Here is a 12030-nt window from a genome sequence, read left to right on the forward strand (position 1 = left end):
ATAGTAAATTCCCAATATCAAAGTGAAAGGTTTCAACCTATATTTTCTAATCGTAAGCAGCAGGGAAATTTAATAATGTGTTACTTAAAAATTGTAAAACTCTTTCTTCAAGACGGAAGGCTTAATATAAGCATTCTTTGCTTAGTCAATAGTCAACGTACAGAGCAGCTGGAGTGATAATATTACACATTGCTCTTTGCAGTATATCCGTGTGTCATATGACACTAAACCAGATTCTCTGCTACATCTCATGGTGAAAGACTGGCAACTGGAACTGCCCAAACTCTTAATCTCTGTCCACGGAGGCCTCCAGAACTTTGAAATGCAACCTAAATTAAAGCAAGTGTTTGGAAAAGGTCTGATAAAAGCTGCCATGACCACAGGAGCTTGGATTTTCACTGGAGGTGTTAGTACAGGTAAGCAATTACCAGTACTTTTAGTTTACTTAGGAATTCAGCGATGTTCACTCACTAATCTTTCCCACAGGCAGAAGATGTAAGTCTACACGAATGAGTCATTAGCCACTAACCAAAAAATTATTGTGATCGTTGTATTAATGTCCTGCCCAGCCCAGCCCATAAGATTTTCCTTATTCAATAATGATTTGCATTAATTGATGTTTCCCCTGAAAAAAAAATCTCATCCTTGGTTTCAGTAGCAAGGAATCTACCACTAGTTATAATGCTCTTTTTTTTTTTCAGTGGTTCGTTATCCTTGTAGTTAAGAAACCTCCTACACCAAGTTTGCCTAGCTTTTGCTTCTTACTGTTTTTTTTGTACAAAGATCTTTCTGTTACCAAAAGTATATTTCCTGAGAATGTTTTCATACACAGCACTTTTATCAGACTGCACAGGCTGAGTTCCATAAAACTCTTACATTAAGCATGTTTTCCAGTCCTTCAGTCATTATCACACCTCTGCTTTGAACTCTCTAATTTCTTAAGAGCCTTCTTGAATTTTGGATGCTGCAATTTTTGAGACTGTGCTTGGTGAAGCTTTTAATCGCTGAAGTAAAACATCCTTTCTGCTTCCATTTGATTCTTCCCTGTTCATGCAGCCAAGGACCAAGTTAGCCTTTAGGCTGTGTGATCTCCCTGAGAGTTACTGATCGGTTGATAATCCATGTTAAATGCCGTGTTCCTGAGTTACTATCTCCATGGGATCACCCACCACCACGCATACACACTCTCTCTTGTAATTGTATAAGGTATTTATTCTTAAATGAGTGACTGTAAATTAGCAATCTTGAAACAAAAACCTGAAGTCAGTTGTAGATGTCTCTACTTGAAGACATTGTGGTCACCTGAAACAGTTTTGTTTCTGGGTTTCCTTTTTGACCATATCTAAAACATCAGTTGTACAGCAGCTCCACATAGCTCCACCAGGAGGTTTTTGGCAGTGTTCTTGGATTCTGTCAAAAAAACCAGTGTCTGATATGACGTCCAGAATTTTAAAAACATGTTGAAGAATAGCTGTTCTGATGATTCCCTATATATTGTGACATTTTGAGACCACTGGGTTTTAATCCATTTCATTTATGTTAATATCAATTCTGAGTGATCTTCAAAGAATGAGACCACACTTTGATTATAATATTTCTATAACAATATCTTTATTTAGCTGAAATAAATCTTTATATCAAGTTATTTCTCAGAAAATTATGTAAGTTAAGAATGAATTCCTTTGACTTCTGTTTTACAGCAGAGGTCTTCAGGGGAAGGTGATGATTGTTATTCAGAATAATTTTTAAGTGAAAAAATATTTCTTAGATAACTATAGGGTTAGGGTTTTTTTGCTTGCTCAGAGGCCAGTGATAGCATTCCATATGTATTTAGCATTGTGTACAATGAATAATATAATTCCAGGCAATGGTACAGATTACACTGTGGCAAGTTAAGTAACTGGGTAAGTCTTTCAAAGACCATTGAATTCAAAACAAGGATGTGAAAAGGCAATGGGTTTTACGTGCAACTATTACAAAATAAAAGCATGGGTTTGTCTGCATTGCATGTTCTATTATAAAGTAGGATACCAGGTTAGTAGTGAAAGCAATCCAGAAAAGCAAGTAGCTCCATGAGAGCCAAAAAGAAAATTCTGTTGTTTAATGATCTCTCAAAAGTGCCAAGAATGAATTGAATTTATTGTACTTATAGGTGTCATTCGTCATGTGGGAGATGCCTTGAAAGATCATTCTTCCAAATCCAGAGGACGAATATGTGCCATAGGAATTGCACCGTGGGGCATTGTAGAAAACAAGGAAGATCTGATAGGAAAAGATGTAAGTTTTTAAGGAAACTCCTGCATAATTAGCAGTGTCAGCTATGTAAAACAAAAAATACTGTTCATCTTTTTGGATAATTAATATTTTCACTGTTTCTAAAGCATGCTTAAGAGCTGAAATTGAACAATGTCTTGAAGAAAATCTGTTGTTTAAATATATTTGTCATGCTGTCATATATGACCTCAAAGTAAATATAGAGCTAATAAGGTTTCCATTGCTTTCAGTAACAGAGTGCTCTCTGTGGTGACAGTTTTAGGTCCCAAATTCAGTATGGCATGCCTAGACTTCTGTAAATCACGTAAGGGCCTTAATGTCTACAAGACTGGCATTTATTGTACATGGGTACTCTGCAGTGGCATATTAATTACTAGAAGCTCCAAATGAGACTGTATTTCTAAGGCAGTAAGGGGTTTAGGTAACACTGTGTGTGATCAAGGAGAGTACACGAATGAGTTACATTAATGAGCTTAGGGTAACATGCAGGAGAGTGCATAGATGTGACTGTCATCCTCCAAAGAAAACACTGCTGTGAAGAGTTCAAGTTTTGAATGTAAAAGCAAGCTCCATCTCTAATTCGCCTCTTTTTGGTTGTAACGGTCTGGTTGATGTGTTTCCTCATAAAGCCTGTGCTTCTGTTGGGTGGTGTGGGTGAGATTTTCACCTTTAGTTCTTAGTTCTAATCTAGGTGCATCTATCCTTTTGACACACAGGTAACACGGGTTTACCAAACGATGTCAAACCCTCTAAGTAAGCTCTCGGTGCTCAACAGTTCCCATACCCACTTCATTCTGGCAGATAATGGTACGCTAGGTAAATACGGAGCTGAAGTAAAGTTACGACGTCAGTTGGAAAAACACATTTCCCTGCAGAAAATTAACACACGTAAGTACAGTGGGGCAAACTGTAAACATAATATCTTAAAGGAAGGGAGGGAAGAAGGGCTTGAAATAACTTCAGAGTATTGAAATTAAATGTTTCTTCCAGTTCCTTGTAGCAGGAATTTGATCAGGACTGTGTGACTAAACTAGAACGTATGCTGTCTGATAAGTGGTGAAAGAGCCCACATCTAACAGCACAGAAAACCCAGAAAAGTAAGGATTGCATAAAGGGAGGAAGAAAAGCTGACAAATAACAGCAAGGAGAAACTTCAAAGCATTAAGAATTTAAGGAAAGAGAAATTTGTGCACTTCTAGCTAGAATTCATGAGCATCAGTAAATACGCAGAATGGGGTGATTTTGTACAGTTCCTGTTTACAGGAACCCTGTGCAGCTCAGTGGATTCTGATTCCAAATGTTCATACTAGCATTTTGGTTTCTCCTTTATATGAATTTGTTTTATTTGAAGTATCACACTCAAAATTCTTTGATCTTCCAGATAAACTCAACTGGGATTTTGATTTTTAATGAAGCCATTATCAAGATAATTTCACCTCAGTGCTTTCATGTTCAGAGTTTTGTGCAGTTTTAAAAATTCTGCCAGTTGTTGCAGTCTCACTAAAACAACTTTCTCGAATTCCTTTTGTCATTACTTAGAAAAAAAATTATTTTAAAAGACACTTATTCATTAATGTTTTGTGGAAAAAAAATCTTTTTTAAAGATTAAATTAATTAAAAAAATTTAGTAGCTGTGGTTTTCCAGAAATTCTAAAAGAAAAAACCCAACAACCACCTAATTAAAAATGGTCCAAAAAAAAGTTAATAGTCTTTGAATCCACACTTCAGTTAAGAGCTACTGGAGAATAGACATCAGTTCTACCACGTGCCTTTCTGACTTCTTACTACTGCTGTAACTTGTGTAGGCCTGTATCAATCAGAAAAAAACAAACATTCAGAATGACAATTGCATCGAACTCTACAAAAGTTTCTAGTAGGATTTAAGTGCTCTTATGAGCAGAGCAGAAAAATGAAGTAGTGTGCCAGGTAGTTGAAAGCTGCAGTTAGGGATATCTAAACGTTCTGGAAAGTGTTTAAGTACTGCCTTTTGCCTACAGTAAGCTTAAGAAACTGAACTCACCAAAATGATGCCCCTTGCCTTTCAGTACGGTGACAGTGTCATGTGCTGTGGCCCACAGACAGTAGAAATAGCCAATGTTAGATGTGGTTTCTTCATCTTTGAGTTCTACAGAAATGCTGGGAGAGTTGGAACGCTGTAAAACAGAGTCCTGGCTTGGAAGATTAGGAAGTCAGGGCCCAGAGGCAAAATGTTTTGTATCATTTCTTTTAATACCACTGGGGCTGGGGATATTGATTCTGTTTTAAGTAGTTTGGTGATATTTGTCATGAGAAGTGTGAAGTTGGGAATACACACAGGAATTAAGAGTTCTGTGAAGGGAGTTGTTTTGTTTCTTTTTAATGACTTCAAGCACAGGCACCTCTTCTGGAAACCTCAGCAGGAATCACTAAGGATTTCATGGACACGCAGGCCAGCCCATGCTCTGTGACTCCTTATCAGAGCTGGGGTATACTTACAGGAGGATGTCAGGAAGCTTCTGCTGTTATTGTGCGTGATGTTCCTGTTCTTCAGAGTAATGAAGGTTGAAATTACAAACTCTTTCACGTGTTCCGAGTCGTACAAAAATGTGCATCTTCTTTATAAGGTCCTGGTCATTTTACAGATTAAGAATTGAATTCAAGTGATTATAGTAGTGGGATTAGTCAGCCTTCAGGTAATGTTTTGTCCTTCATTTCCCCAAGTATGTTGTGACCAAGGCTCCTGAGACCATGTGACCTGTGGGCTTCCCTTTGTCATCCTATGCCTGGAGATCACAGTGAGGCAGGGACAGCAAAGGGATGCTCAGCTGTCGTCTCTTCCATCGGCCAGCCATGTCAGCCTCACGATAAAGACACTAATTTCATACTTTTTATTGTAGGAGAAAGCATAGGTATATGTCACCTCACTGAAGACTTCCTGTAGGTAACCAATGGAGAGTTAAAGCATCAAAGACACAGTAGCTGGGAGCCATCCAAGTAACAATAAGCTAATGAAGTAATAGGAGAATCACGTTAGCTGTGTTACCTGTACATGGTGTCTGTCAAAAAAGATTACAAACAGTTCACCAACAGTGAGTGAATAAATGATCAGTGTGGAGCTGATGCAAAAGCAATGGCAGAGAAACATGTTACCCTTTTCCTTTTCGGGCTGTGAAACGGCATATGGACATGTTTCCTGGTGTTGGTCATGAAATGACTATTATTTTTCCTAACTACTCTGGTTTGAAGTGATGCTTTAACACAGAAGTCACATCCACTCATAATATCTCAACCTTTTAAACTAGGTTTCAATGACATTTCTTTTTTTTGTTTCTGTTCCTCTGTTTTTCACAGGGCTGGGACAAGGTGTTCCTGTAGTTGGGCTCATAGTGGAAGGGGGTCCCAATGTGATCTCCATTGTCTTAGAGTGTCTGCGAGAAGAACCCCCTCTTCCTGTCGTGATATGTGATGGTAGCGGACGAGCATCGGATATTCTGTCGTTTGCACACAAGTATTCAGAAGAAGGAGGGTAAGATTTTGAGATTGTCACCAAAGCTGTGTTTTGCCCAGGTGGACAATATAGGACTATATGCCTTGCTTTAATAAAAGCGTCATAAAAAAACACCCCAGGGACAAAATGGTACAACCAGAGACATTTTGTTGACTAGTATTGTCAAGCAGTGCAGATGTTATTCGCTGAATTGGGAGAGCAGCTGAATGCTGGATTTTTTTGATGTTTACACATAGTACATATTTAATCCTACCAACAGTATTTATGATTCAGCAACTTCCTTTTCCTTTCTGTTGACCTAGCCTCCTTAGGTCAAACTTACTTTCTTTTTTTTCTTCTTTGTCATTCATCCTTCCTGTCAGTTCATAGGTAATTGAAAGAACTTATCAGGATCAGTCTGAGATATGATCACTGCATGACTTTCTCTCCCGGTGCATATGATGCAGTATCCAATTTTCCTCTCCAATAATTATGATGAGATAAATGTGTTCATCTGGTAAGGCAGGTCTGTAATGAGAATTTTTTGTCGGCCCTGCTGTCTAAAACAATAATTTTCTCACAATGAACTTTGAATTTTACAGTGTTATGCAGGCTCAGCTGTCTCACTGCTTTGAATGCCTGCTGGTAATGTTTGCCATCATCTGAAAATACATGTATTTTATTAGAAGAAGGATGAAGATTGAAGGGCTCTGTTTCATATTGCTTTGAGAGAGCAAACATTTCTGAACTTCCTAGAATGTTTTTGATCTAGTATCTTTAATCATCTTTTGATTCGTTTGTTTCTTAGTTGGGTATTATGAAGTTTCAGATACACTAGCAATTTAAATCCTCAGTTTAAGAGGATAACCAAGGTGACATATCAGTAGTGTGAAATATTTTTTGTTTTTTAGCTATATGCAAAAGGCCTTGCAACATATGGAGGCAAAGGTAGGGATCCTTTAAGGTGTACTGCTGAAATCCTGAAGACTGAACTTCTTAACAACAGTGTATCTATAATATATAACAGGAGTAAGAGCTACCTGCATTATATTCCAGAGTGAAAGGATAGTTTGACTTCCCTGCCAGTTTTTAAATCAATGCTGAGCTACTGAGCTGCATAAGAGCCAGTCTGGGTATGAATTTCCTGATTATTTTTAAGTCTGCATGCACTCCTTACCTGTACAGAATGCAAAGATGCTGTGTCTTTTCATTTATTTGCAAAATGAAGTCATTGCACTGGTGGATGAAAAATTGTTTCTCAAACAGCAGGCCTTCTGAATATATATATTAATTCTGGTAATGTCATCTTTTATGCCTCATTCTTCATTTAGGGTAATAAGTGAATCCCTAAGGGACCAGCTTCTAGTTACCATCCAGAAAACCTTCAACTACAACAGGAATCAAGCTCACCAGCTGTTCATCATTCTTATGGAGTGCATGAAAAAAAAAGAACTTGTAAGTGTCCTAAAAGTAGTTCACAAAGATAACATCTGTGATCAGACTTTATAGAGTACTTTCAAGGGCCATTTTCCCAGGATTACAGTTGAACCTTTTTTTTTTCCCATATAGCCCCCTAAATGTACACAATCATTCATGCATAAGCATAGGGCAAGAAAAGGGATTTGGTCTTCTAGAAAGCTTCTGAAACCAATTTCAGATTCTTCTCCTGTGTAAGCTGACAGGAGTCTTTTTTCATGGACCTCTGCAAGGCAGACCCAGACACTGAGATAAATACACTAAAACCAGGATCAACTGCAGAAGCAGAGGAAAGATAATTGAAGGAGGGGTTCCTAGAAGCAATAAGCGCTCAGAGGGCATCAGCACAGTTTTGGTCTTCAGATGTAGTTATTTTTAACAGCCTTTCGTTCTAGTAAAATGTGCTATTCAGGTCTTTCAAAAGAAATTGAAACATTAAGTGTTCTTGAAGATCCCAGCCTTGCTTGATCCTGGCTTGTTGCAGGCCTGTTCTCTGTGCTGAACAGCTCAGTCGGATTCCTGCCTGTCTGCCATATCCCAGCTGCAGAGGAAAGTGTGCTCAGGAAAAGAAAATCTTCCACATTCACATCTGTCATCTGTGAACAGCGTCTTGAAATTGTGTTCACTGTGCCTGTGCCTTTGCAGGCAAAATGAATCTTTGAGTGTTTTCCTTTGACTAATTGTCTTACTAAATTTTTATAAATATGACCTCTCCCTGGAGTCCTGGTAAAATTCCATTTCGTTCTTTCATACAGATCCTAAGCAGCTGTTTTAGTAGCAGATGAACAGTCTGATGGTTTTTTTGTGGTTTTTTTAAATTGCAGCTGGAACTGGTATGGCTGATATTTTTATCTTTCTTGCTAAAGTTGCGTATTTCCATTAGATAGAAACAGAGAGAACTACCACAGCCTTCTCCTCAGACTGTGCATAGGGAATCAGATAACCAAACTGCTGTTGAATTTAAGCATGAAATGTGGGGCAATTTTGTTCTTCAAGATGCCTAATTGTATCACTAACAAAGTGACACCTATAACACCTATAACAGGAACAGCTATAAAGAAACTTCGAATGACAGATTAAACTTTTCTCATGAGGCCGAGAAAAGAGAGAATTTTTTCTAAGTTCTTGGTAAAATGGTGTTTCATGCTCCCTTAAAACTAAGTGGTCAGCTTGGAGGCAAGCTCTAAACAGTGGTCTTCCCAAGTTTAGTACTGTCTCCAATAGCTGATGTGAAACTTTTTTCTTAAAATTTTAAATAAGGAATAAACTGAATGTAGTATTCCTTACAGTTCTTACTCTTTTCAATGGGGAGCGTTCTTTTGATTTCTAGAAGTACTTGTTTAGTTGTTCGAAGAGAAATAATAAATCCTGCTCCAGTACCCAGAGAAGTATGATGGAAGGGGGAAAAAAAAGTCTTTTCCCTGCAGTATTTGCTCATTATTTGGCATGGCAATACTGCATGTAGTAGCCAGTGTTTGCATTTCCAGTCTTAGATTTGGAGTAAAGAAAATGAATACAATTTTTAGTAATTTTTAGTAATCTAAGCCTAAATCCTGACATAGTTACTTCAGAATCAGTGCAGTGATTTGGTTTGAGCATGAGGTCAGGTGCGTTGTTCTGAAAAGGGGGAGCAGTCTTTATACGTTGCTTGTGTAAGTGCCATTGATTCTTAAGTAATAGCTTTTGTGCAAGGAAGATATGAATCAAATTGTCTAAAATTTGACCTGATTTACACACAGAGGTCACAGAACATGAACAGTCCCACCATTTTTTGCTAGAGCTGTCACTACCATGCACTGGGATGCTTCTGGTTCCATCTTTTTCTGTTGTGTGGTTTCATATTGACCTGATATTATTAGCGAGTGAAGGGCTAAGGCAAGAAAGATACCACTTGATCCCAACAGAGAGTAATAGGATACAGAGCTGAATTCAGCACAATGCTACTAATCGTAACACAAAGAAACTTCCTCAGATCTGTATATCAAGCTTTGGTGCTAGTCCTCTTTTTATACAAGCTTCTCCCAGTGATGAAAGTGCCAATCAAAACATTATTTTTATAGAATCATGGAATGGTTCGAATTGGAAGGGACCTTAAAGATCCTCTAGTCCCTACCCGCCTGCCCTGGGCAGGGACACCTCCCACTAGACCAAGCTGCTCCAAGCCCCATCCAGCCTGGCCTTGAACACCTCCAGGGATGGGGCAGCCACAGCTTCTCTGGGCAACCTGTTCCAGTGCCTCACCACCCTTACAGTAAAGAATTTCTTCCTGATATCCAATCTAAGTCTACCCTCTTTCAGTTTGAAGCTGTTACCCCGTGTCCTATTGACATTACTATTTACATTACTCTTGAGTAATTAAACACTGGAAATGAGGAGATTACTTTTATCAGATTAGATTATCCTTGATGTTCCAGTCAAGGAACAGCGAGAAGCGCAAAGAACCTCCAGAAATCCAATTCATCATATCCACTGAATGAACTCTGATTCTCTGAGATGTCCTGTTTCAACACTAGTGTTTCAACACTATTTCACGGTCACAGAAAGGTGACTAGCAAAGAACTTGGAACTTAAAGGAAGTTTACATTATGAAGAATTTTGATGATGGTTGCTGTTTTTTCTTTCTCCTGCTTTGGAAAGATGAACACTAAAATTGGTTTTGAAACTTTTCAAATGTCAAGTAAAATTAATTTCTTCAAGTATAATGCCAACTGTGCTGTTGTATATTCTCTGCCATAGACATGCCCATAGGAGCCTAGTCACTCGCAAGTAAAAGCTTGTACAAAATATGCAGTGAAGCTAGGACATTCTGACTGAGTCAAGACATGAAAAAACATGATCAGTGGCACTCGGGATTAATCTACAAAGCCATTCTCAATGACTTTCAGGAAGCTGTCCTACGGCAATTGAAATGACATAGGATTGGGTTGGGAATATGTGTCAAGCAATCGCCGGGTTGTTTGCAAACTTTCTACCAGTAGCATATTCTCCACACTGTCCAAAATTCTGGCTTTTTTCCAGAGATTACGCTGGGCATTGGCTCATGCCTCTGACTTTTCTTTGTAATGTTGATCTCAGCTGCCAAGGAAGTGCTTGCTTACATATCTATACGTTTCAAGATAATAACTAAATACTTAAATGTGAACAAGTAGTTCCCTGCATCCTATATAGTATCGTAGAAGTCTCTTCTCCTAATTGTGTTTCCCTTCTTGCTCTGTTCTCTCCAATGCTTTTCTCTCCAAGGTTCATTACATCTAATGCCGAATTCCCTTTTGTGGTAAGGATTTCTGCAAGAAAGAAAGGGTCCATTTTAGTTTTATCTCTGTTCCTTGGTTTTTGATCAGATTTTGATACTACATAGTTCTTGGGTTCATAAAAGCCAGATTATGCAATTTTGAATGATTTTTAGCAACATATATTTAAATATCTCAGCCAGAAATAAATTTTCTAAGGATTAATCCACCTGCAAATGCCAGTTGGAACAGAATATGATAAATGCTGTATTTTCTAGTAATGCAGCTCTGTACTGCAGTCAAATAGACATCCATCCAGGCTTTTTTCATGTGCATTCAGAATTATTACTAACATGACACATTGATTATGTAAAATCTTTTTTAAGGGCTCCAAATGTGAAGTCTTTAGATTGTCTGAGTAATGTACATGTACTGTTGATATATTTACATTTGTGTGGTGCCAAGGTTAGTTCCATACATATGCCTTCGTTAGAAGTCAGGCTAGTAATAAGCACGACTGTGATAAGCTGACTGTAAGAGACCCAGCCTTCCTAGAAGAATTGATTGAGAAGAGAGAGCCCGCAGCTGCCTTAGTCAAACTGCTTCAAATTCAAAATGCATGTCAGAGCAGGCCTGGTTTACTCAGCAAAATTCAGACACTGACTGTGTCAGGACGCAGGGATATTTTAGGACAACTTTTTCAAAATAATTTAATTAAATGCTTTTGTGAAAATTGAATTTAAAAGAAAAATTGAATGGAACTGTGTTTTTTGAAAAATATTGAGTCTTAGAAAATAATAAAGCTTCAACATTCTGCTCTTTTTTGTATCTACATGTTTAGTGTCTCTCTTTCACGTGTTATAATTTTGTGCTTGGTTTTATGCTATCCTTTAGATTACTGTGTTCCGCATGGGGTCTGAAGGGCAACAGGACATTGAGATGTCTATCTTAACTGCTCTCCTCAAAGGTGGGTTTTGGAAGCAATTATGAAGGATGCAGAAATTGATCCCAAGAAGACAGTCCTATACACTGTCTGAGGTTCACTCTTGATGTTTAAGTCGTTGATTTATTCGCTTGTATTCTAACAAGTAACCCAAACGTGCTTGGCATGACGTTCAGATCAGCTTGAAGCATAAAACCTGGACTGAAAATTTTGTGTGGCTTTCCTCACCTGAAAGCCTGGGATGGAAATGCTGCAACAACTATACTCCTGATATTTGAACACATTTTATTGCAGCCTAGTATATATTAATAAAGTTAGAAAGAAAAGATGGAAAGATTAACAGACTATCTGGATTTTTCCAGATCTCAGTTTGTGCTTTTTAAGCCTTAGGGCAAAATTTAGGATCAGTTCCATATTTATTTGGAGTTTGTTATGTTTGCTGAAATAACTGTTTTCTGTCTGCAGGTAGTTGATACGGGCTCAGTATAGGATCACTGAAGTGCCAAAGCTAAGACTTAAAGAGAGGAATTATTATACTAATATCTACAGCATTAGACAGAGGAGCTGAGAGGAGGAGTCTTTTAGAACAGTTAAATGTCTGTCTTTAGCATCAGAACATAAAGTAGCCAATGTGGACACTG

General features: G+C 38.0%; 1 protein-coding gene across 1 annotated transcript in view; it reads left to right on the top strand.

Annotated features, from left to right (window-relative positions):
• The window catches only part of TRPM1 (transient receptor potential cation channel subfamily M member 1), a 91308-nt gene that overhangs the window by 42906 nt on the left and 36372 nt on the right, over positions 1–12030 (top strand). The window contains exons 4-9 of the mRNA XM_063346127.1: positions 203–416; positions 2153–2277; positions 2991–3162; positions 5605–5779; positions 7072–7195; positions 11341–11413. Of these exons, the coding sequence (XP_063202197.1) occupies positions 203–416; positions 2153–2277; positions 2991–3162; positions 5605–5779; positions 7072–7195; positions 11341–11413 (883 nt within the window). The remainder of the gene's footprint in view (positions 1–202; positions 417–2152; positions 2278–2990; positions 3163–5604; positions 5780–7071; positions 7196–11340; positions 11414–12030) is intronic.

This window comes from Chroicocephalus ridibundus, chromosome 9 (genome assembly GCF_963924245.1).
Source record: "Chroicocephalus ridibundus chromosome 9, bChrRid1.1, whole genome shotgun sequence".
NCBI lineage: Eukaryota > Metazoa > Chordata > Aves > Charadriiformes > Laridae > Chroicocephalus > Chroicocephalus ridibundus.